Raw genomic sequence first — 24,979 nt, 5'->3', positions numbered from 1 at the left:
TGTCACAAATTAACATAGGTACTAGGGATTAACAGCGTTACTCCAATGTATTGTTTTCCTGATTCCCCTGAGTCGCAAACTTTAAAAAGGTGTAAATGGGATTCGCATACTGTCTGTCGGCAACAGCTGGTTATTAGCGCTTCACTGCTATTTACAGTTATGGTAATTCGTAAAGGTATGTCCCCTTCCGATTTAGATGTACATTTTGAGTTAGAGAGGACAATGTAAGGTTTTATAAAAGGACAACTAAACTAAACTAAACAAAAGAAAATAAATATTAGATGTTGAATGTCAATTAATGTCAAGGTTGAAGCTGTGTTGAATTAAGCTGTATTCATAACTCATTTTCTCATATAGGTAGTTTTGATCTGAACAGTTTTGAATATAGCCAGAGACAGAAACAAAAAAACAGGAAAAAAGAAAATAAAAATCAGAGCAAGAACACAAAATGTGAAATACTCGTGTGTCCATACGTTCCTGTATGCTTGTATGACATACATAGTCCTATGCTCATCTGCCTGTTGTTAATCTGTGCTATTCAAGGGTAAATTCACAGATGTACCGACGAATGCACACATTTCTATTGGTGAAATAGCAACTGGAATGTACCATTGTATTGCTGTCTCTAATCTGTGCTGTATATTAACTTCCATGACAAAACAAACAAATAAAAGCCAAATAATTGATGTTATTATAGATCGTATTACTGTATGTCCATACATCAACAAATTAAACAGTGAAAGCGTCCCATTTTGACAACGACCTCATGAGACTGCTTCTGCGGCTTCTATTGCCGGCCATGACCACCATGATGTGGAAAGTAAAAAGTGGTGCACTCACCACTCCCTGGGCGGCGATGAGTGCAGCCAGGGTGCTCCTGCCCGACGTCCCAGGCGTGCAGAGGGAGAGGTGGATCTCCTGCCCTCCCACCAGTGTTCGGTCCATCTCTAGCAGCACTGTCTCCGCCTGCTCCGAGCTCTCATACTCCACCACCCCGAAGCCACGCAGCGGGCTTCCCTCGTCCTGGGCCAGCTGGCAAACAAAATAATTTCCCATGCAGGTTATAAGAAGTACCCAACGTTCAGCACGAAACACTGAGTAATCATCTGCAAAATATATAACTTAACAAAGAAACTAAATGTGAGATGTGTAAGGAGTCTGCAAAGACCAATGGCAACCATTCAAGTGTAGGATTCCCTAACATATCATGGGTGCCCCTAAATGAGAATAGTACATATACTGCCTTTATTCCTACTCTAAATAACTCAACGAGGGATGCATGATTTTTAATGTTACCCGATTACAGATTCATGATCATTTCGGCCGATATCAAATACAATACTGGTGTAGCTTGCAGAGCTAGTTCTGTCAGACAACTTGAGGGCGCCACATGCTTACACACCATTATGGGCTGGCCTATTTCAACAACCAGTTTCCCCGGCCCTACCTGCTGCCTGCATTGCTGTGCTCCCGCCACCTCCCCTGCATCCACCTGTTGGGCTCGAGCCTCCAATCTAATGGGGGGATTCAAGCTCATCACTCCTATATTTCTAGCTCACTAAGTTTGCCTATGTTTGCTGTACAGCTCGCTGGGAGTGATGAGCCGTAGAGCCCAGAAGCCAACCTCAAACGATACTAAATAAAGATCATTTTAAAGTAAATCTAAGAGTTGTCTGCTGGATGACCTTTTAAAATTAAAGTGTGTTTAAAATCTGTAGTCAACTTGTCATATGTAAACACTTGTTTTCATTTTGATTGGAGGACACTTCATTATGTACCAGTCAGAAATGTTGTTTTATTACAATGGAACAAAATGCAGCTAACTAATGTACCTGGGTTTACCTATTATAGACGTCCAAAAACACTGCCTGCTTCATTACTGAACCCTACACTCTACAATGTCAGGGAAATGAGCAAAAACTATTTTCAACCGAAACAAAGAAAATATGGAACCTTGATGTTTTTTCAGAACAATTTTAAATGCAACCGTATCATTGAGTGAGGTATATCTTTAAAAGAGCATTTCAGCTGTAATTGACAAGTAAAAAATCTCATACAATCAATTAGCTTCATAAAGTGAACAAATAAAAATGCTGTATGAAAACATTTCAGACACCGGCTTTGAAGCCTTTTTCATCAAGCATGTCTTACATATCAGATATAATTTTGCTTTCAGCCTAATACCGATAAGACCAATAAATCATGCATCCTTCTGACAAATTAAATATGAATTGCGCCACTTCGCTCCCTCATGTGGGCACAATTCACGCACCTGTGTTCCTCTTGGATCCGTAATAGGGACACTTTCCTCTCTCTTACCGCACACACCCCCACGGCCATAGAAATTATTTTAAGCGAATCCACGCTGCTCCCCAGTGCTCTGGCCCGGACGACAGTGCGCTGTGCAGGCCGTGTGCTGCTAGCAGAGCCCGGAACAGCTGTAGAGTCCGGACGGAGACTCTTCCACAATTGGAATTAGTGCTGGATCATTTTGATTTAAAAAGTCTGCAGATCTGTGGATTTCCACACAAGCTGCAACGGGAAGCCAATCTTTTTGGACGATCTAAAGCTGATCTGGAAGCGTCACATCTGACGCACATCTGTCACAAAACCTGAACAACAACAATTACCAATAAAATAAATTAACATTTTCAAGAGGTTTTCTGTATTAGGGATGCACTCATATTGCTTAGGTTGCATTGCAAAACAGGGTGGCACAAGGCAATTTTCCTGTATTGTTCTGTAATATTTCTCGGTGGTACCAATACTCCATTTCAGAAGTAGGGCATGTCTTCCTGTATTGTTTTATATGATCAGCAAAAACACAGCTTAGGCCTTTTCTTATTCTTGCGTATAAAAACAAAACAAAAGAACAAATAAAACAAATAAATAAATAAATACCAATGACTGATAGACTCATGTTGATACTTAAGTGTGCATGCCTATAGGGGTATCGCAAATCAAGTTGACGTTTAAGACATTTTTTATTTGTTAAGACATACAGGAAACATATTCAATACATCCCCCCCCAAAAAGATTAATTATAAAATAGCTGAATCGATTGGCTAGAACAAGATTTATTCTGTGTTGGTCATGCTTATTGAAGGCGTAAATATATATTTATTTTATTGTACAATTAACACATAACCACGGCCCGACAGTCACGGTCGTGCGATTGAGTCAATTGTACGGTTTCTACACCAAAATTAGGGGGTATACCAGTTAAAAAAAAAAAAAAAAATTTAAGCGGGTTAACCCACTAAAAATAGGCAATTGATGCCTTTCCCATGGCCAGGAGACGAGTATGCCACTCTTTTTTCCCCCCTGGTTACTGTTTTTTTCCCCTCACCAGAAAAGGGGTGTGTCATGGTTCCAGTGTGATTTGGAAACAGTAAAGGAGACAGAAACTTTAACAAACAACGACATAAAACTTTAAAACTTGGGAAAAAAAACCTGGCTCATCACCCAGCGAGACTCTGTTCCCTTTGTTCCTACAAAAGAGCCATTAAAAAGAATCGGATTGTTTGTGAATGACCCAACGCTACAACTGAACGAACAACAAAAAGGAAATTTGTGAAGACTTGTGAGGCCAATCTGACAAGCTACTGTAGAAGACGGAACAGGCATGTAGGAGGTAATGTTTGCTCTATTAACTTATTATATGCTAATCTATAGTAACACTTTGGAGATTAACGTCCGATCTTGGTATGTTATATAGTAGGGATGTACCCGACTATACATTTTGTAAGTGTAATCGATTTTGGGTCTTCAGATTAGCACCACACCAAACTCCTTTTCCCATGTTTTACATGGAAGACTCACATTTTAATGCCTTTCTTCGTCATCTGTGATGTGAAAACATCAGCTCTATTTCACATATGCTGTACCCTCTAGCGGCATCTTTATTGGCTTCCCCCACGCGTCTTACTGAAACTTTTAATGTACCCTTCAGCCATGGCCTGCCCCTATAAAGTGACCCAGCCCCTGCTGTTCTACTCTCCATTTTATTCAGCGATCACTATCTATCTCGTGATCGATTTTCTTGTGCTGTCTCACTTCCCAGAGTTAGCGAGAGCACACACAAAGTCCCTGGTGACATCTCTTCCACCTGGGTTTTGCAATCAACTGAGAGAAGAGCAGTCTTTTTCCCGGACAGTGGGTGGATTACCTGGGCATTCATCTAGACTCACTAACCATGAAAGCAGGGCAGAATGTCCTTCCCACCTCATGCTCTGTGGCGACATACTTTCCTATCTCCAGTGGTTACTGGACATAGATTTGCCCCCTTCCACTGTTAAGGTATATTCATCGGCTATTTCGGCCTGGGTTTTGGCGATAAGCCGGCGTTTAGCCATCCCCTGATTAAATGCTTCCTACAGGGAGCAAGACGTATGCGCCCCCCGTCAGGCTCTTTCGCCCCAAAATGGGACCTGGCATTGGTTCTGCACTGTCTGACAGGTAATCCCTTTGAATCAATTGACTCCGTCCCTTTAAAACAGCTGTCTGTCAAAATGATGCTTCTGCTTGCGCTGACATCTGCTAAAAGCATGGGGGAACTGCATTGCACCCCAGCTGCCTTGTTATGAACGGCGTTCTGAGTACAGCTACGTTGAAACCCAATCTGGCCTTTACCCCGAAGAGCATCAGGAGCTGGTATTTTCTAGGGATAGGGACATCCCGCTTAACTCTTAACTCTACCTGCCACCGCACACTAACGAGGAAGACAAACGTCCTAAATGTCCTATTGGCTAAACCTCTGTCAAAACATCAGCTATTTCATTGGTTATGTGACGGCATCTCACAGGGTTAGGGTTAGGGTGAGGGTTACTGCTCATCTGGATATACAAAGAAGGCCGGATGGTTCCAGCGATACATCGTGGACCTTCTCTGTTGGTATAAGTCACGATACTATTTTAAAGTGCCAAACCGGATATGAGTATAACGCAGTTCCCACTGCCCTGTTGTCTTGAGAGTTATGCCAATCGGTTGGCCAGTTGTACAGGCAGAGCTAGAGGGGGAACAATTTCTTTATTTTAATTTTTTTATCTGATAACTTAGCAATCATTGTGTTTATATTTCATATCCTCCTTTAAGCTTTACCAGCAAAAAATGAAATACTATATATATATATATATAAAATTTACGGTGATGACAGTTATGAGCTCAATACCGCGGCGATGTCACTTGATACATATTTACGGTTATTATCACAGCCTTAGCTGTGTGTCTCTACAATAATGCCACAAAACTGTTTTTTTTTATATATAGAAAAAAGAAAAACGGAAGCCAGAGTGGTGAGTGAGTGAAACAAATGCATCTGAACCTTTTACCTGGAGCCCAGCTCCTTACTGTACAGCACCTAATCAAGGCTGTTCTCCCCCACAGCTCACTCCCACACTCACTTTCCTCTCACCCTCTCTCTGGTCACTCCACTCGGAGGAAGAGAGTCAAAATGGAGTAACGGGAGGAGCGGGTCGATAGGCCATAAGCATTAGCATACATTTACCACACTGTATGGAAATATATGACCTGGGCCAATCAACTCCTGAGGCGGAGGGAGGAAAAAGCTGAAGCGAGAGAGAGAGAGAGCGTGAGAAAGTGAGAGAGAAGAGGCATAGATATGAGGGATGAGTCAGTAAGTGGAGAATAAATTAGTGGATGACTGGCTGCTGATAGAGTTACGGTCTATCAGAAAATCTGATAAATAATTTGAGGAAAAAGAGGCAGACAACAAATAAAAACCGAGCTTAGGATCATTTCTGTACACACTACAAATAACAGTGGAATGTGAGTGGGTGAGTGGCTACAGCACGACATAATATATGAGAAGAATGTTAGATTGGATTTAAATGGGTTTGTATGCAAACTGCATTGGAGCCTCAACCAACTGATTGCGTGCGTTTGTGTGTGCGCGCGCACGCAAGTAATGGTGATGTATGTTTGTTGGGGAGCCCATGGCTCTATTTGATGGCTCGTACATTCCCCAATTTTCCCCTCAACACATTTATTTCCTTATAGTACATTCACACAATCACAATTGCTCAAATATTCTCGTATGATTGATATATCCACAAATCTACAGCAGCAGGTTCATTGTAAATAAGCCTTTGGCTGTTTGTTTGTTTGTTGCCTGGATGTGACAGCTGTTCCCTGGTTGGATGTGTGTGCATGTCTAATCCTCTAATGAGTATACTCTGAAATCTCACCATAAAATAGGTTTGTTTAAAAAAAAAAAAAGGTCCCATCTCTCTCTCCCCCTCTCTCACTCTCTCCAACTCAAGTACCACCTCTGCTGCCAGTGTGAGCCAGCATGCATGGCCAGTAGCTCCCCCTTGTACCCGCCAAAACAGCTCTGACCCATCGAGGCATGGACTCCACAAGACCTCTGAAGGTGTCCTGTGGTATCCGGCACCAAGACGTTAACAGAAAATCCTTTAAGTCCTGTCAATTACGAGGTAGGGCTCCCATGGATCGGGCTTGTGGTACCAGCACATCCCACAGATGCTCGACACGGTGCCCATTGTAGGCGCTTTCAGCGGTGGACAGGGGTCAGCATGAGCACTCTGACCGGTCGGTGGCTATGCAGCCCCATACGCAGCAAGCTGGGATGGACGTGTTGCTGGTGTGTTCTGACACCTTTCTCATAGATAGCATTACTGTTTTAAGCATTTTGTGCTACAGTAGCTCTCCTGTGGGATCGGACCAGGAGTGCTAGACTTCGCTCTGCACGCACATCAATGAGCCCATGGGCGTCCATGACCCTGTCGCCGGTTCACTGGTTGTGCTTTCTTGACCCATTTTTGGTAGGTACTAACCACAGCATACTAGAAACACCCCAGAAAACCTGCCATTTTGGAGATGCTCTGACCCAGTCGTCTAGCCATCACAATTTGGTCCTTGTCAAAGCTCAAATCCTTACGCTTGCCCATTTTTCCTGCTTCCAACGCATCAACTTCAAGAACTGACTGTTAACCTTCTGCCTAATATATCCCAATCCTTGACAAATGACATTGGAACGACATGAGCAATGTTATTCAGTTCACCTGTCAGTGGTTTTAATGTTGTGGCTAATCGGTGTATGTGTGTGTGCACAACAGTTGCAATATATGACTTATACATAATGAGATGTCCATGACCATTTTCTTTTTTTTTTTTTGCTACCACTAGAATGGCGGGAAGGGACCTGGGGTCCGCCCAACACCTTTGTAAGTCCAAAATGTAGTCTGGAGATGGGGGAACACTACAAGTGACCACCTGAAGAATGCACTGGTGGGGGCGGGTACGACCGGGGCTTCGTCCACCCATAGGCGTGCCAACACCATCCAAATGCCTGACTTCAGGCCCTCCTGATTACTCTCGGAACCCAGCACTGAGCCACGGTCAGAGCCTAGTTTCAATGTAAGGATTGGGATCAAGGATACCACCTCCTCCCCATCGTTGAACAGGTTGCCGGAGGCAGCAATCGACACCAGGTCCTCCTCCTGGAAACCCTCAGACTGTGGTGGTATAACGGCACCCACCGCCTGGCTGCGGGTGCCCTGGCTGGAGCGAGAGGAGGAGTGACTTGATTTGAGCCATCTCTGCTGTCAGGTGTCTACCTTCAGCGCCAGTGGGTCATTCCTGGCCCTCTTCCTGGGTGGGGCCCCTGATGGTTCTGTTGGTGGGTGCCTGTGTGGCCCTATACCAGCACCCACCCTGTCCTGGGAGCTGAGTGGGGGACCTTCGACCTGAGCAAGTCGAGAGACCTTCAGGGTCAGTGGCATGAAGGAACAGTTCATAAAGGCACCATCAGTCAAGCCCTGCCTCAAGTGCTCCACCTCCCCAAACCCGTAGGACAGACATCATGTCCGACTGCGGCCAGCAGAGGAGCAATGCGCCCGGAACAAGTATGATTGTTCATACCTCCTTTTGCTACCGTTCAACTGGCTGACGTAATCCGTAATCCACTTTTTCCTTCTATGCGAGAAGATCTGAAGGAACAGTCCCAGTTCCCATATGACTACACCGCGTTCCAAATTATTATGCAAATTATATTTTTCTCAGATTTTCCTAAATAGTTGATGCAAATGACATAATCTTCAAGTCATCAACCGTTGGGGTATAATTTGAATATTATTGAACAAACCTCCCAATGATAACAGTATTTTTTTCAAAAATAAAAAACTCAAAATGCAAATTATTATGCACAACAGAGTTTCAAAACATTTTATAGGTTGTAAAGAACTGAAAATGGTCATTTGTTGAATTTGCAGCATTAGGAGGTCATATTTACTGAAATCAAATGCTATTTCAATCAAAAACATCTTAACAGGCCAAGTTACAGGTTAACATAGGACCCCTTCTTTGATATGACCTTCACAATTCTTGCATCCATTGAACTTGTGAGTTTTTGGAGAGTTTCTGCTTGAATTTCTTTGCAGGATGTCAGAACAGCCTCCCAGAGCTGCTGTTTTGATGCAAACTGCCTCCCACCCTCATAGATCTTTTGCTTGAGGATGCTCCAAAGGTTCTCAATAGGGTTGAGGTCAGGGGAGGATGGGGGCCACACCATGAGTTTCTCTCCTTTTATGCCCATAGCAGCCAAGGACACAGAGGTATTCTTTGCAGCATGAGATGGTGCATTGTCAGGCATGAAGAGGATTTTGCTACGGAAGGCACGGTTCTTCTTTTGTACCATGGAAGAACGTGGTCAGTCAGAAACTCTATATACTTTGCCGAGGTCATTTTCACACCTTCAGGGACCCTAAAGGGGCCTACCAGCTCTCTCCCCATGATTCCAGGCCAAAACATGACTCCGCCACCTCCTTGCTGACGTTGCAGCCTTGTTGGGACATGGTGGCCATCCACCAACCATCCACTACTCCATCCATCTGGACCATCCAGGGTTGCACGGCACTCAACAGTAAACAAGACTGTTTGAAAATGAGTCTTCATGTATTTCTGGGCCCACTGCAACCGTTTGTGCTTGTGAGCATTGGTTAGGGGGGGGCGAATAGAAGATTTATGCACAGCTGCAAGTCTCTGGAGGATCCTCCACCTTAAGCTTCGCGGGACTCAAGAGGCACCAGCAGCTTCAAATACCTGTTTGCTGCTTTGTAATGGCATTTTAGCAGCTGCTCTCCTAATCCCATGAATTTGTCTGGCAGAAACCTTCCTCATTATGCCTTTATCGGCACGAACCCGTCTGTGCTCTGAATCAGCCACAAATCTCTTCACAGTACGATGATCATGCTTAAGTTGTCGTGAAATATCTAATGTTTTCATACCTAGTCCAAGGCATTGCACTATTTGAGGCTTTTCGGCAGCAGAGAGATAATTTTTCTTTCCCATATTGCTTGAAACCTGTCGCCTGCTTAATAATGTGGAATATCGTTCTTAAGTAGTTTTCCTTTAATTGGGCTCACCTGGCAAACTAATTTTCACAGGTGTCTGAGATCGATTTCAGTGATCCAAAGAGCCCTGAGACACAATACCATCCATGAGTTTAATTGAAAAACCAAAACTTAAATGTTTATGACACTTAAATCTAATTTGCATAATAATTTGGAACGCAGTGTATATAGGGGCGGCACCTGGGCAGCGGGGGTTACATGAGACTTTGTAAATATACAATTCTTGGCTGCATGCACGAGGTGGATAAATCCAGTTTGAAACACTGCCTCTAGCGGTCAGTAAAAATGAAATAGAACTTAACAATACCCATCCCTACTTGTGTTCTGTTCCGCCCTGCCCTGTCCCCGTTCCTCCAAAATAATTATTTAGAGGAATGATGCACAGCTCTTCGCCACCGGGGTGCACAGATAGCTGTGTTCACGTCCCTTTTGGGACGTAGACGATTCACACATATAAAAATGTTTGTGCGCGCCGATTGGACGATATGCGAACTTAGAAAACTTTGAAAGCGTTTTTTTACAATTATTTTAAAGTACATACAAACAGAAAGACTGATACCTGATTCCTTGATACCCTCTCAGATATCAGGGAACAACAACACAGCATCCATTTTGTCCATAATACTGTATGCAACGGGCTGTGTATATGCACAACATATGCCCCTACCTATCATGTATGTGCATGTGCGTGTACATGTATGCATGCTTGTGTGTGTGTGTGTGTGTGTGTGTGTGTGTGTGTGTGTGTGTGTAAAATCTAGAGCTGACTGTCACTGTTTGCGACCGCAGCTGATCAAGGCTCAGATCCAATAGAGAATAACTACAACAGACTACGCCCTGTCAGTAAAGTGTGTGTCTGTGTCTATGCACAGATGTAAATCAGCGTCAGTTGTCTGACTGTAGAGATGAGGTCACGACTGGCCTGTCACAGCTGTCTGTGCAGTAAATGTACCTCACCCATGAAAGTGACAAGTCTGACTGTGATGTCTCTAGAAGAAGCTGAACAAGTGTTTGCACGAGAGACAGACAGAGAGAGCACCAGAGAGAGAGAGAGAGAGAGAGAGAGAGAGAGAGAGAGAGAGAGAGAGCACCAGAGAGTGAGTGAGAGAGAGCGCCAGAGAGAGAGAGAGAGAAAGAGAGAGCGTAAGAGGAAGAGAACAATGGACAGCGATGATGATTAAAGAGGATGTCAAAGATATATGATAAAAAAGAAAACAGTGAAATATGGAATCAGACGATCCCCAAAAGGGCTTTTCCGCCTTATCTCTTTTGCTTGAATGAGAACAGTTGCGCTTAAAGTGAAATTTTGCCCCAACTTCTTAAAATTAAAAAAACACTTCAAAATACCCGCAGAATACCCTGCCTCGTTTCTGTCTCCTTAGAATAACGTTCACATTTTGAGCGACTTTAATTAGCTGTGCGATGACAAGTCGTCTGCAAAACAATGACTCTGACCAACATTTTCCAGCATCGAACAGATCCAGTGCTAGAACTTCTCAATGCAACAAATGAAGTGGCTCCATTTGCAGAGCGAAGGATGATTGTGCTTTTTAATTGTGCTGTTTACCGCCAAAATCCTTTCATCTCCAAAAGTAAAGGCTGTTTGACATTTTATGCTGAAATTTCCTTTTATCTACCCATCTGTCCATTCATCTTTTTATTTGGATTTCAGAGTAGTTCTTGCCCATTGTTGGGTGCCAAGTGTCTCATCCGTCCCATCATTCTGGCTGACAATCTTAAACTTTCTCCTCACTCCATCTTTTAAATTCAAACTGCCCTGACATTTTCAGCTTAAGCTCTATCCATCCATCCGGCTTCCATCTAAGAGCTCTGGCATTCTCTGCACCATCCTCTGTCCGGCCCACTCTCCGTCTCACCCTTGCTCTCTGTCTGGCTGCCGCCTTCCTTCCCTCCCTCTGATGATGGGTGGGCATTCTTAACCCTCTCCTCCTGCACCTCCATTAATCCTGGTTGACTCATCAGCCAAGTACTACCTGGGGGCGGTGGTACTGAGGGGCTGACGCTGGTGGGTGGCAGAATTATAGGGCTCAGGGCTAAAGAGGCACGAGGTGTGTGTGTGTGTGTGTGTGTGTGTGTTGGGGAGGATGGGGGGTGAAGAGGAGTTGGGACAGGAGGAAGAGCGATGATTGACGGCCATCGGTGTCCTGCACAGGTCACGCACAGGTTTTATATACAAAGGACGACACATTTTCAAGTGCAAATTATCTGGCTAAGTTGCTTTGATGAGCCACGGGGTTGTTGGGATGAGTACATAACCCACTGTGCATCACGAGTGTCCTTGAGCAAGGCAATGAATCCCTCTCAGAAGAGGGGCGAATGAGGAGAAAACCCCCCCGCTGGGAATCAGTCAAGTGTGACATTGTACTGGACCACGGTTACCAGTAAGTAAGTATACACAGTTAAAACATTGTTCACATCTGGTTTGTTTATTTGCTTTATTGGCGACAGTCAAATGCGCTGTAGCTCAAAGGCTAATGCAGATCAAATACTATCTTATATTGAGTATAAAAAATAGGAAATGCTTCTGAAAGTCATGGCAGCCTTAACCAAGGTGCTGCAAGGGTGTGTGCAATAATAGTAATAAGTGCAATAATATCATTATTATCCTTTATCTGTAGTCTGAGCTTTTGCATCATGAAAATCAAGACCGCCTCATATCTTTCACGTAATATCATTTTGTCATAGAAATTAATGATAATGAGATGATGTGAGCTAAATTTCCTCAAGGGATGGGGTCTGAAATATTTGAGGGAGACTTTTTTGGAGACTATTGGTCTGATGTTATATTTAACAAAATTTCACCCAGTTGAACAGTATGTGTGACTTGGATTGAAGTTCAGTTGGATACTTAGATGTGGGGCTTTCAATATATGCGCAAACATTGTGATATGTTGGGATATATGTCAACATTGTATTAAATTATCTTGATTTTCTTCCTAATAAATAGGTACTGGTAGAGTATGAAACAGCCCCAAACCACGTGTTGTGGGCAATGCAGATTGCTGTGCAAAGCCAATTTGATCAGCAAATTAACAAAACATTTTAAAACATTGTGAAAATCAGATTTGATGAAAAGCTGAAGCTCATTATGTGCTGCTGCACCCATTTACATTCAAACTGCCCCTGCGTGTTGTTCTGTTGAACAAAAGGCAACATAACCCTTCCTAAACTGTGCGGGCTTGGCTGGGAAGTTTCATAAGCCACACACCTTGAATTGCAAAGCGCACGCACGCACCCACCTCCCCCCCCCATGATGGGCTACAGGCCAAAGCCAGCCTTGCTCTGCAACAGCCGAGCAACATGAGCTACGCCCACAAAGCATCATGGGACCGGGCTGATGTGGGTGTATTGATTTCTGTGTGGGAGTGGGGCAACAGGGCTGGGCTAAAACTGGAACCACAGTGGATGACAGATAGCCAGTGAGCAATTGCCCGGCAGGCATGTGGGGGTGGATGGACGTAATGGAATAGAGTTGAAAAGAACAGGGATGGATAGATTGATGAGGGAAGAGGAAGACTGAAAGAGAGCAGAATAGAAGGACAGCAAGATAGGAGGGATAGGTGGATGGATGGATGGATGGGAGGGGCATAAGTTGACAGTAGCAGTCAGCAGGTGCAGCGACAATTCGGTCTGTAGGGGACCTGACAGCTTTGTAAACTATGTTACATCAGTGCCCGTCACCTGGAGATGTTGGATTAATGGGATGCGCCTATGTCTATTTTGGGTATTGCTGACTAGGGCTGGGCGACATCGACAAAATTAAATATCACAGTATTTGATACCTCAATATCGATAATTGCAAAATGTTATGGGGACTACAGATGTTTTTATAAGATATTTACATACAAGAAACAATCATTCATAATGTGGATATTATAACCATCAGCATTGATTAGAACATCTAGAACAGTCTATGAAGTTTAGAAAATTGTGTTACTTTTCTGTAATGCAGCTGTAAAGACAACATTTAACAAAATCACAATATTGCAATAACAAAAATATCAAATGAAATCAAATCTCAATACATTGATAGTGTGATATGCGTCATGTTGCAGATTTCAAATTTGCTATTATCATTAGTATTCTATGACTACATTTTGCATGTAATGAACATGTAATAAGCGCAGTAATATCAAGTTGAGATGTGACTTTTCTCTAATTTCTGCTGCCATCAACACATCGCTACTGTGGCTGAGACATAAAAAACAGCAACAACCCCCCTCTTATACTGCTGTCTGCTTGTCATGTTAGCCCTGTGACAGTCATACTGGGCTGCCAAGAAATTATGAAAGTACACCGCACACTTGTTCGGGTAACAAGCTTTACATGCACAAACACAAAGCTGCACGCCCACACAAACACACACAGCAAAAAGACACAGACACACACACACAGGCAACACACTGAAGCACTCACCTGGCAGAACACGGGTTTGTAGGTGTAGGAGAAGAGCTGGGTCAGTTCTTCAGAGTCACACAGGTCCAGGGGCAGCCTGTCCACACACAGACACTTGGAGTGGAGGTGCTGCTCCTGACTCAGCTGGTTCACATCCATCCACTGCACCATCAGCGACCGATTGCCCTGAGCAATGGGACAGGATCAGTCTGGTTTGGCTTTCCTTTGAATAGTTAAATTCTGTCAGCCGGTGTGCTAGCTTGCATCCATCCATGCTAAAAAGGAGTTCATGCTGTAATTTGTATATTTGCCGTTATGCCCCCGAAAGGTAGACTTATAATGGGAGTATTAAAATATTTTAGAAGTCTTCATTTGGAAGTGTCACGCAAGACGACATGATTTAGAAGGCCACATTTTGCACTTTCTAAAGGGTCCTCTGCATTTTCTCACCTGTCATTACGAATTGTGTGAACTGTACATAATCACTCTACTCCACCTCTTTTCTCATCTCCATTTTAGGGATTATTTTCCACAAATCCTCACCATCTTGCATATTGCCTTATTTCTGTTTTCCTCCTCTATCTGTGAATGTTCTCTTATAAACTGTAGTAAAGTTAAACATTTCAAGTGGATATATGCCAATTTAGGGCTCCAAGAATGCTTAAAGCCCTTTCTATTCTGTACTCCTGTGTCCACGCCTTCCTTGAAAACGCACATTTTATATAGTGGCAATTAAGCAAACTAAACTGAAGGGCTGTGCTGCTTTTCTGCATCACCTGTATGCATTGAATTTAATTTTCTTGTTCTCTCCCCTGCAAAAAGAGAGCCCACAATCCTACAAGGTGGTCGTTATGTGTTATATTGTTAAGTGTTATGTTACAGTATATTAATGTGGCCCGGTGCATTGCACTGCTGCCTCACAGTACGAAGGTCCTGGGTTCAATTCCTGCCTGGGGTGCTGTGCTCCGGTGGGTTATCTCCTGATCAGGGGCCTTTCTGTGGGGAGTTTGCATGGTCGCCCCGCTCACATGGGGTTTCCTTCATATAACATCGTAATAACCCCCAATAAAAACATGCACAAGAAACATCGTCTGACCAGCGATGGAAGCTGAAGTTGACAGTCAATAAAAATGTACACAATTATATTATACACCACTCTATACTATAACCCTTTGGTTCCCCCACTGAGGACAGGTGCTGTGATATTTGGGATCTCCCATGAGAAGGTGAAGCAGAAAATATTAAGGGGTATGGGTATAATATAAGGTTGACTGTAGAAACGGCAATTGTCCTCCACACTTTATGATTGGATAAATGGGTGATCACATGAACCCAGGGCCTTTTCTACGTTCTCCCACCAACATTTCATATGACACATCATATGAAATATGTTACATGAAATAATAGTACTATATAAACTGTCACTTTGACACTTTTTTCATTATTTAACAAGAACAAATCCGATTTAAAACCATGGACCCATTCATTACCTAATTAAAAAATGAGCGAATAGCAGCGACCACTTGACTTAAGGGGGCACAGATGTTGGGAATACACTGTCTCATGGTAAGAGACGGTATGTTTTCATGCTACTTTACAACAAACGTCTTTATTTAGCCTTAGCGGCTGCTCTGTCCACAAGGTACCTGTGGTCTGCCCAGCAGCTCTGAGCGCGCCCGCGACGCAGAGTCCTTCTTCATGTATTCCACAAAGCCGTACCCCTTGGAGTGGCCCGTCAGCTCACTGTAGACCAGGAAGGCGCGCTCGATGTTTCCATAAGCACGCACCAGCCCCTCAAACTTCTGGCAGGTGTAGGTGTGGGGCAGGTTGGTGAGGCAGAGCAGCGAGTCGGTGGGCTGCAGTGTGACGTTAATGCAGCGTCCGCGGACTGTGCTGTGGTGGAGGGAGCGGATGGCATCCTGAGCCTGATCCCCGTTCAGCAAAGTCACAAAGGCTGGAGGGAGGGGACAGGATGGAGGGGACAGGATGGAAGGAGACAGGAGGAAAACATGGAAAAAAGATGGAAAGATGGCAGACAGGCAGACGTTGACAACACAAACAGAGCACAGGAAGAAGACAACACACACAAATGAGGAGAAAGGACAATTACACATGTCGCGATACGCAGGCACAAAAAAAATATTGACAGTTACACATCGAGAAGCAGCTCACGCATAATGCCGATACGATAAGATGGAGGAGTCAAAGAACACATACGAAGTAAGCCACATGGGAAAAAACAAAGAAGAAAAACGACAGTGGGAAAATAACAGAGAAAAGTAAAGGCACATAGACACCGACAGACACTCACATATAGAGAAAGACAGACAGGCCAACGGACAGACAGAGAGATACACAGAGAGAAAGACAAGACATTAGCTCAATATAGGGAGTCACTGGCTATGGGGAATCCACTACAAAACACACAAATACACACACCAAACCTCATAAAAATGCTAGGACCAGACATTTATAGGGCAAATCAATATTATTGACAATACGATTGTGGATTGTGCGGCTCAGTAAAGTTTGGTTCATTTCAAATTGACACTGCATTTATATACATTAGCCTTATAATGGCCTTTCCAATTATGGACCCTGGTGCCAGACTGATTCATCCTGTTTCTGTCAAGACCAATTAAACAGACGTGCACACCCACATACCCACCACCACCTCTACACCCACACCTGCAGTGGTGGCAGGTTATATGGGAAGTGACAGTAGTAATAAGATATTATAGCACGAGAACCAGGGCTTTTCGGTGATTCATTTGGTGTAACGGCGCAAGCCTTCTCCCCCGCGCTGACGCGACTGCAAGCTCATTCATGGGCCCTAAAACGAGGCTCTAATAAACTGATATTAGAATGTGTAATTCGGCCAAAAACCCAATAGAGTGTGTGAGAGGCACAGAGGGAGAACCAAAAGAGGGTGAGCCGGGGGCTCAGGGTAATTCATGGTGTGTTAATAGTGTAGCCTCTCTCTTATTTACACCTCGGAAAAATGACATGCAGAGAGAATAGAGGATAAAAGAACACAAAAATAACTCATATGCCTCTAAAAGACGGTGGTACAATACAAGTGAAATTTCCAACCTGCCGAGAGATACTGGATATAAGACCCTTGATGCTGCAAAGTAAAATGGAGGGGAGTTAAATAAACATCTAATAGATAAGATATAATAAATATCTTATTGTATCTTTATCCTATCTCATGTATATAAGTACCATTCTAAAGGAATTGTACTGAGCCTGGGTAGAGTGTGTAGGAGGCAGGACGGGACGCAATGACGCTGCAGAGTTTTACAGCACACCCAAGGTGGCGGATGAGGCTACCGACTTATCAGTACTTGGGCTTTGTTTGCCTTGATACTCTATGTATTTGGACGTATCTGCAATATAAACAAGAGTTGAAAGGAATAATAAAGAAAGCAGAAAGGAGTACACAGCAGCTATACTTGGTGCACGAAGATCCAGACGAAGGTAAATAACCGGCGCATGATAGACGTCAACAACACGTGACATGCTCACTCGCTCGCTGTGAATGATCAGGACAATTACCTGCTCTGTTCACGCATACTGCTCAATTGGACATCACCCGGACTTTGTACTAGGGTTCTGGCTGGCTTAAGTCCGGGAAATGTCCAGTCCAAATGATTCAGATATTTATTATTATTCACACATCCAGCTCATCCAGGTAATGTCCAGATAATTTCAGCGTTGCAGTGCATGCGTTTAAGCAGCTTTATTAAATGAGGCGGAACTAGCTTTGTCAGACAACTCCACACACACACACACACACACACACACACACACACACACACACACACACACACACACACACACACACACACACACACACACACACACACACACACACACACACACACACACACACACCATATGGTTGAAATAAAGTAAATTTAGGTCTTTGAAAGATGACCTCCGATATACTTACTCCTACTCAAATTGTTAATTGGAGAGCTACTTATACTTACACTTGAGTTCAATTGATTTGAAAGGAGCAGCACCTGAGTATAATTTGTCAGCACTCTACCCACCTCTGGAGGGGATAAAGGTAAAGATATTGTGCTAGAAACACACAACAAGCGACAGTAATCTGGTGGTGGTGTAACAGGCCTCACAACTATAGGGAAGTTGGTCGCCAGGGATTTCACAATATGATAGTATCGTGATACTTGGGTCCCGATAAGATAATATGGCGATTCTTTCCGATTCTTTCTTTCTATAATAATATTACGAGACTGCAATAAATTTCAATGTATTGTCAATTTCTTTCTCATCTGACAGCAGTGAAAAGTTTGAAACGTATCATTTTTCCTCTGTTCTGGTCTTCCGTCCACAAGGAGCATAAAACGGTGACGTCATCTTGCGCATGCATCAAGAACCTACAAGCGATGGTGGACGACCAGTTTGTTTACGTCTGGTCAGGAGCATTCAGTTTAATTACAGTATATGTTCATAAAATAATTAAATGAGTTTGCCGTGTTTCCCAAGTTGTGTGCTGTGATGCCTGAATTTACTCCCGGGGATTATTAAAGTGTTACACTTGTCAGATTTTCTTCGGTTTTCATGGGATTTGGACATGTTGAGAATCCTAAATTACTTAAGATTTTAATTGCATTGAGATAATATTACTTCTTTGCTCTTGTAAACAAAGTAAACCTATTCCGTTGCTGCTGCAGGTTTCCTGTGCATGCGTATTACAGATATGGAAGCAGTTTTTTGGTGTGGTCGACCATGTTTTTGAAAATGCTAGTTGACCGAAAGTTTCACAAGAAAACTGTGTTTTTAAATGAATTAGCATGAGTGTGGACATGGCATATATCTCACGGCCTGAAACTTGAAAAAATAATAATAAATTGATCCTTGCCGCCAGAGTTTTGATATAATATCATTGGGAAATATATTGCAATACTATGCTGTATCGATATTTCCCACTACCCCTAAAAGTTGGCTTGTTATTGAACCTTCACTCTTTCAAAACAAGAAAAACTCTAAAGGAAAGGAAAAACAAAATCCATACATATATCCACTGCACTTGATGTAGGTGGGCCTTTAATGCACACTGTGATATAAGAAGTGTCATATGTTCTCCGATGTTTTCATAGCCAACTTTCCAATAAATGAGAAGTCAACAAATCAAACTTTCAGGCAGAAAGTCCCAGACCATTAACAGCATGATGCTAGTGCTGCAAGTAACATTTGCACAGCTCATGCTGTGAATTTCCAGCATTATGTTCAAATGTTTTCACATTAATCGTCAGTGAACCATGGGCAAATCACACACACACACACACACACACACACACACACACACACACACACACACACACACACACACACACACACACACACACACACACACACACACACACACACACACACACACACCTTAAAAATTTGAGTAACAAGCAATGAAGCATACATTAAAGTCCTTGGGTTGTGATAATTGTTGTGCTTGCAAAAATATGTCATTAGCAATTCCCTAAACAACCCAAGGCGTCACCCCCTAAAATGCATCAGCCTGAATAATTTATATCTAATGCCAAAGATAATACGCCATAAATACAATGAATAAAGACTACTACCACGTGTGTGTATGTTTCTCTGTGCATGAGGCTTCTGTCACAGAGGGATTGCCAGGATGAAATTCCTACATGTATCTTTGTAAAGTAGGCAATGCTGATGCTAAAGCTATAAAGCTGGTTAGTGCTCTAGCTCGCAGACAAACTGTAAAACAAACAAGAGGAAAGATAATGATTATTTACCTCTGCCTGATGACTCAATGCACACCATGGTGTGTTTGCTTTGTGCAACCTGGCAGCACAGAATTGTATAAAAAAGGACAATGGTCTGCCATTTCAAAGGTCAACACCAGCTCCTTTGCTACTGGTTGACAGAAATTTTGGGCGTCAAAGTTCACCAAAGTTGTAGGCTCGGGCAGATTTACGATTAAATCATCTATCAGCCATCGATTGCGATTGACATTGATGATGGACAATATATATATTTTTTAATCAGTAAGGAAAAATCCAAACATTGAAACGGTCTAAGTGCAGTTTACCGTGTTCTGAAACTGGAGTGGAGAGGGAAAAAGGAGGCGGAGGCCCTCCCCCCTCTGCTCAGAGCTATCGAGTAGCCACTCGTGATCGGATCTCACTTCCCCACTCTACAGTCCCGTGCAGGGTCTTTGACGGGCAGGTGCTCAAAGAAAAAATAAGCGCGTGAACTGCGCTCTACTGTGTGCAGATTGAGGATGTGCCGAGGACATGTTCCTCATGAATATGCATATCTTTCCCAGACTATCCGCTAACTCGATGTCCATTCACGCTTAAAAAAAACCCACGCCTGATAAAAAGGACACCATTGGGTCCATGGTGCTCGGGTACCCTCCGCCCAAATCTTGTGATTATAATATAGCAATATATAATATAATCTCATAGAGAAAGATTTTGTTTCCTTAGTTTCTTACTTGTATGGAAAATGAAAAACGTAACAGTTTTTTTGTTTTGTTTCTCCTCCAGACAACGCTATGCGCAGGTTCTGTGCCTGTCTTTTTATTTTAGATCTATTTGTTTTCATTTGCTTCCTGCATGTATGAACCTACATTTTTAACACAACTGAGTTAAGGGACTGTCCCCCTTCTGTTCCAAAAAAAACCCAAACGTGTCTCCCCACTGTCAGAACAGTGGAGACGCCCGACTTATTTTAGTCAAAACTGGATTTTTTGTGATTTTTGTGTAAATACTTTACTTGTAAATAATGAATCCTGCACTTCTGTAATGTGGAGACTGCATTTGCCGCATTACATTAACAGACCTGCCAACCTTGGGAAAATATTTGAGTACCACAATAGTGTAACAGGGAGTCTCCGTGGCGTTTGAGTTACTGCACCTAAATGACTCCATCAGTTATTCACAGCGTAGCCGTCGTATACGGGCTGTTATGGTTAACTATATACTGTATACAAATTTGTTTCATTAGGACATACCCCCTGAAATGCATAATCTCGTAAAGTTACCCAACATGCTTACCAACTGGAGATGCACCGATTGCAATTTTCTCGGCCGATTCATTAAATTGTATGTTCATAAAAAAACATTGACTATAAAATGTCTTTTACATGTTAGTACGATCATTTTGAGTTTATATCGGTGATTGGAGAAATATATCGTATCTCTATCTTATAATTTGGTCTCATTGGGTGTATCTGCTGTAAGTCAATGACAAATACATGCATATGCATGCATACAATACATCACCTAATCTCATCACGCTCTCGTGATGCAGCACATACAGACTACTGCGTTAATTTTCAGTTACCACAATATGGAGACTGCTGATTTTGTGTGTTTATAAGTTGTGATCAGTGCGCAACGATTGGTTCATAGGAGTGTCACGATTCGACAAGAGCGAATCACAATCAAAATCACAATAAGATTTCGTAGATTTTTCCCGTAATTTTGTGGGAAATATTGTCCGACATGAATGTGATCTCTAATGATAGGTTATCTGAAAATAAATAAAAAATAAAATAAATACTGTGTACTGTATCGCTGAAGCGGAGACATGCTGCACAATGTTGAAATATTGTCAGGCGGTAGATAAATAATTGATCTAATCTTCCTCGTTTACCTTGAAGTACCTCCAAACGGCCGACATTTCCTTTCTTTCACTCTATTTTGAGCATCAACTACGCAACTACGTTACATTATGTTGTATCGGGTTTTGGTATTGGAGTATTTTTACGAGTACAGTTTATGAGCACAGTATCGGATATATCTGACACTGATGGGCCGACTGATTGGTGCATCTCATGTTTTATAGGTTAACATTACGGTCACATTTTTGTGCTTTATTATAACTCCCCCACTTCCCATTTCACCTCAGTAATGCAGGACTACACCTCGGTGGATAATAAAGTACCGCTCAGTGCGCTGCGTATCAGTGCATGTTGAGTGAGTGAGAAGAGAGGGAGGGTTTACAGAACCACAGGTTGTAGCATCTGGTCCAATCAGAGGGATGAAGTTTATATACCCAATAAATGTGCGGTACAGTTTTGTATTTATTTACTTCTGCTATTAAATTACAATATTTTATATATCTTTAAATGATATGTATATTTTCGCGTAGTTTCTGCTGGCATTTTGTACCTCTGCTTTTGACCAAGAATTGCGTGGTTGGTACACAAAATGTGTGCAGGGTGGCAGGTCTACATTATTTTCTACGCACATGCACTCAACGAACAGCCATAAAACCACTGACAGGTGAAGTGAATAACATGGCTCAACCCGTTCCAATGGCACCTGTCAAGGGGTGGGATATATTAGGCAGCAAGTGAACCGTCAGTTCTTGAAGTTGATGTGTTGGAAGCAGGAAAAATGGGCAAGCGTTAGGATCTGAGCGACTTTTGGTCCAAGGAAGGAAAACCAGTGAACCGGTGACAGGGTCATGGGGCGCCCAAGGCCCATTGATGCTTGTGGGGAGTAAAGTCTAGTCCGTCTGGTCCGATCCCACGGAAGAGCTGGTGGAGCACAAATTGCTGAAAACGTTGATGTCCACGGTGCACAGTGCTTTGCAGCTTACTCCAGCTTGCTGCGTATGGGGCTGCGTAGCCACAGATCCCTGTCCACCAACGAAAGCACCTACAATGGGCACGTGAGTGTCAGAACTGGACCATGGAGCAATGGAAGAAGGTGGCCTGCTCCAAGCCCGATCCATGAAGGCCCCACCTCGCAACTTACAGGACTTAAAGCTTCTGCCGCTGGTCAGAGCTGTTTTGGCGGTATGGGGGGGACTTACGCAATATTAGTGGTTAAAAGTGGTGGTTTTAATGTTGTGGCTAATCAGTGTATAGTTTATGTATTCTAGTCTTCCCCCTCTTTCTCCCTCGCTTCCATCTGTGGATGTTTAAATAAAAAGCTTGAAACATCTATTTTGGAGTCCATGCTAACTAGTCTTCCTTCCTTCCGTCCTTAATATCTATCTATCTCAATTTCCATCTGCTTTTATCTGCCTCCAACCGAATCAATTACTTTCCCCGCCATCTAATACTCGCAGGCGCACACACTAATGGATCTCTTACACTAAGCCGGGAGACTAATCTGGTTTTAGCCCGCTAAGTATGCTAGCTAACGTCAGGCATTATGAGGAGATGGGGGAAGTAAGGGTTGGGGGGTTTTATCCTAGCGTGTTCTCTCTCCATTGCTTGCCAAGGCTCCACACTGGTCAAGAAGCGGGGGAGTGAAGCTATATCCAGCTTAATATTGGAGAGAGGGAGGGAGTGAGAGAGAGCGAGGGAGAAATATATAAAAAGGGATCAAAGAATCTCAAATACCTGCCACAATAATCTCATGAAACCCTAACCGGGCTCACAGGGGCTGGCCGACAGGTTGTCAAGTGAACAATATATATATAAAAAAGTCAGAGAAAGAAAAAAGCGGCAATGTCTTAATTACAGGGCTAAACTTCCGAATGTGTTGATTATTCCCCCTGTGCCCTTTAAGAGTGTGTAGGGGGGACCAGGGAAGGAAACAGAAAACCTCCCCTGAAATCACTTCAGAGGAAGCATTCTACTGGCAAGTTCCTCATCAAAGGAGCTAATTAAAACCTTGGGTGGAGGGGGGTACAGGCGACAAGGCGGGCGCCTTCGCGGGGCCAATCCTTAGCTCCTGGCTGAGTGCGTGAGGTGGCCCCCACTGTTTTATCCGGCCCTGGGGCCCACTGCTCTCAGGTGGAGGCAAGTTTAACGGAAGAAAACAACTCGTTGGGCTGACTGCGCCACTTCGATTTATGTGCTGTTCTTTTTTTTTTATTATTATAATTTATTCATTTTTTTCTAGGCTTTGGTGGCATTTAAATTTTAAAAAGCAGCCTTAGTTTCCTTCCATCAGAAAACATCATGGAACCTTACAAAGTATGGATGCATAAATGTTGTTTACCAGTTGTTGTTTTCTGTATAACTATTTTCCACACAACCAGAAAATACCGCTTTCAGCGTCTGATGAGCTGATTTAAACAACACGTCTCGTGTCTTTATGATGAGCAAAAATATAAAACATGCAAACAAGATCTTAGTAGTCTAAATTCAGAACTATTTTTTATGCATAACCATTTATCAACACACAACATATCCATAAATTATTCAGCTTTTGAAATGCTGGAAGGTGAATTCCCCCAATTTCACAGGAGCTAGGCTAGTTCATCAGCGTGTCCAGTACTAAGATAGTGATGATCTGATCACAGAGATGAAATTGGTGTTTAACTTCTTGTCTGAATCTGGTTATGATAGAAAAAAAAAAAGCAAATCTCCCCATAAACTGGAGCATCCCTTGCAATGAGCCTTACATTTGAAATGAAGAAATCGAATTACCACACAGCCCATAATCATAATCACTTTTACTCCCTCTCTCTCTCTCTCTCTCTCTCTCCCTCTCTCTCTATCTATCACATGCACACACATGAAAACCCTATCTCTCTGAACCATTCTGGCACAACTCTCCCACAGGGATATTCACTAGTGTGATTAAAGATTGTTAAACAAAGGGAACAACTCCTTCACTCATTACAAAACACTCTAGAGGAGGATAGGACAGCCTTTACATCAAACAGTTATAAATGTATGCGCTGTCAAAAGTGATTTCTTAGCAGAGCTCACAGAGGTGTTTCACAGAATATCTCTTGATCGCAGAAAATAAAGCAACAATGAAGGTAATGTACACCAGTCCACACTCGGTTTAGGATCCTCAAGTCCTTCCACTGTGGAGCGGTGGAGAGCATCCTGACAGGCAACATCACTGCCTGGTTTGGGAACTGTACTGCTCAGGACAGACGGGCCCTGCAGAGGGTGGTGCGTTCAGCCCAACGTACCTCTGGAACTACCCTCCCCCCGCCCTGCAGGACTTATACACCAGGAGGTGTAGTAGCAGAGCCCACAGGATCATGAAGGATTCTCACCACCCCAACAATGGACTCTGCCAGCTGCTGCGGTCGGGCAAGCGCCTCCACAGTCACACAGCGAGGACAGAGAGACTGAGGCAAAGTTTCTTCACACAAGCCATAAGAACTGTCAATGCTGACCTCACCAGGGGTCCTCACTGAGCCACACACTTATGCTCCACTACCTTTTGTACTGTATGTAGCATACTGTA

General features: G+C 43.2%; 1 protein-coding gene across 1 annotated transcript in view; it reads right to left on the bottom strand.

The window, feature by feature from the left end:
* Window positions 1–24,979, bottom strand: part of raver2 (ribonucleoprotein, PTB-binding 2) — a gene marked incomplete at both ends in the record, with an annotated part of 84,756 nt that overhangs the window by 19,163 nt on the left and 40,614 nt on the right. Inside the window, 3 exons of the mRNA XM_080011491.1 lie at window positions 841–1,032; window positions 13,830–13,994; window positions 15,455–15,762. Of these exons, the coding sequence (XP_079867617.1) occupies window positions 841–1,032; window positions 13,830–13,994; window positions 15,455–15,762 (665 nt within the window). The remainder of the gene's footprint in view (window positions 1–840; window positions 1,033–13,829; window positions 13,995–15,454; window positions 15,763–24,979) is intronic.

The sequence above is a fragment of the Zeus faber genome, assembly GCF_960531495.2.
Source record: "Zeus faber genome assembly, chromosome: 1".
NCBI lineage: Eukaryota > Metazoa > Chordata > Actinopteri > Zeiformes > Zeidae > Zeus > Zeus faber.
Note: the sequence above shows the minus strand (reverse complement) of the source record. Positions and strands in the feature narration are given on the sequence as shown.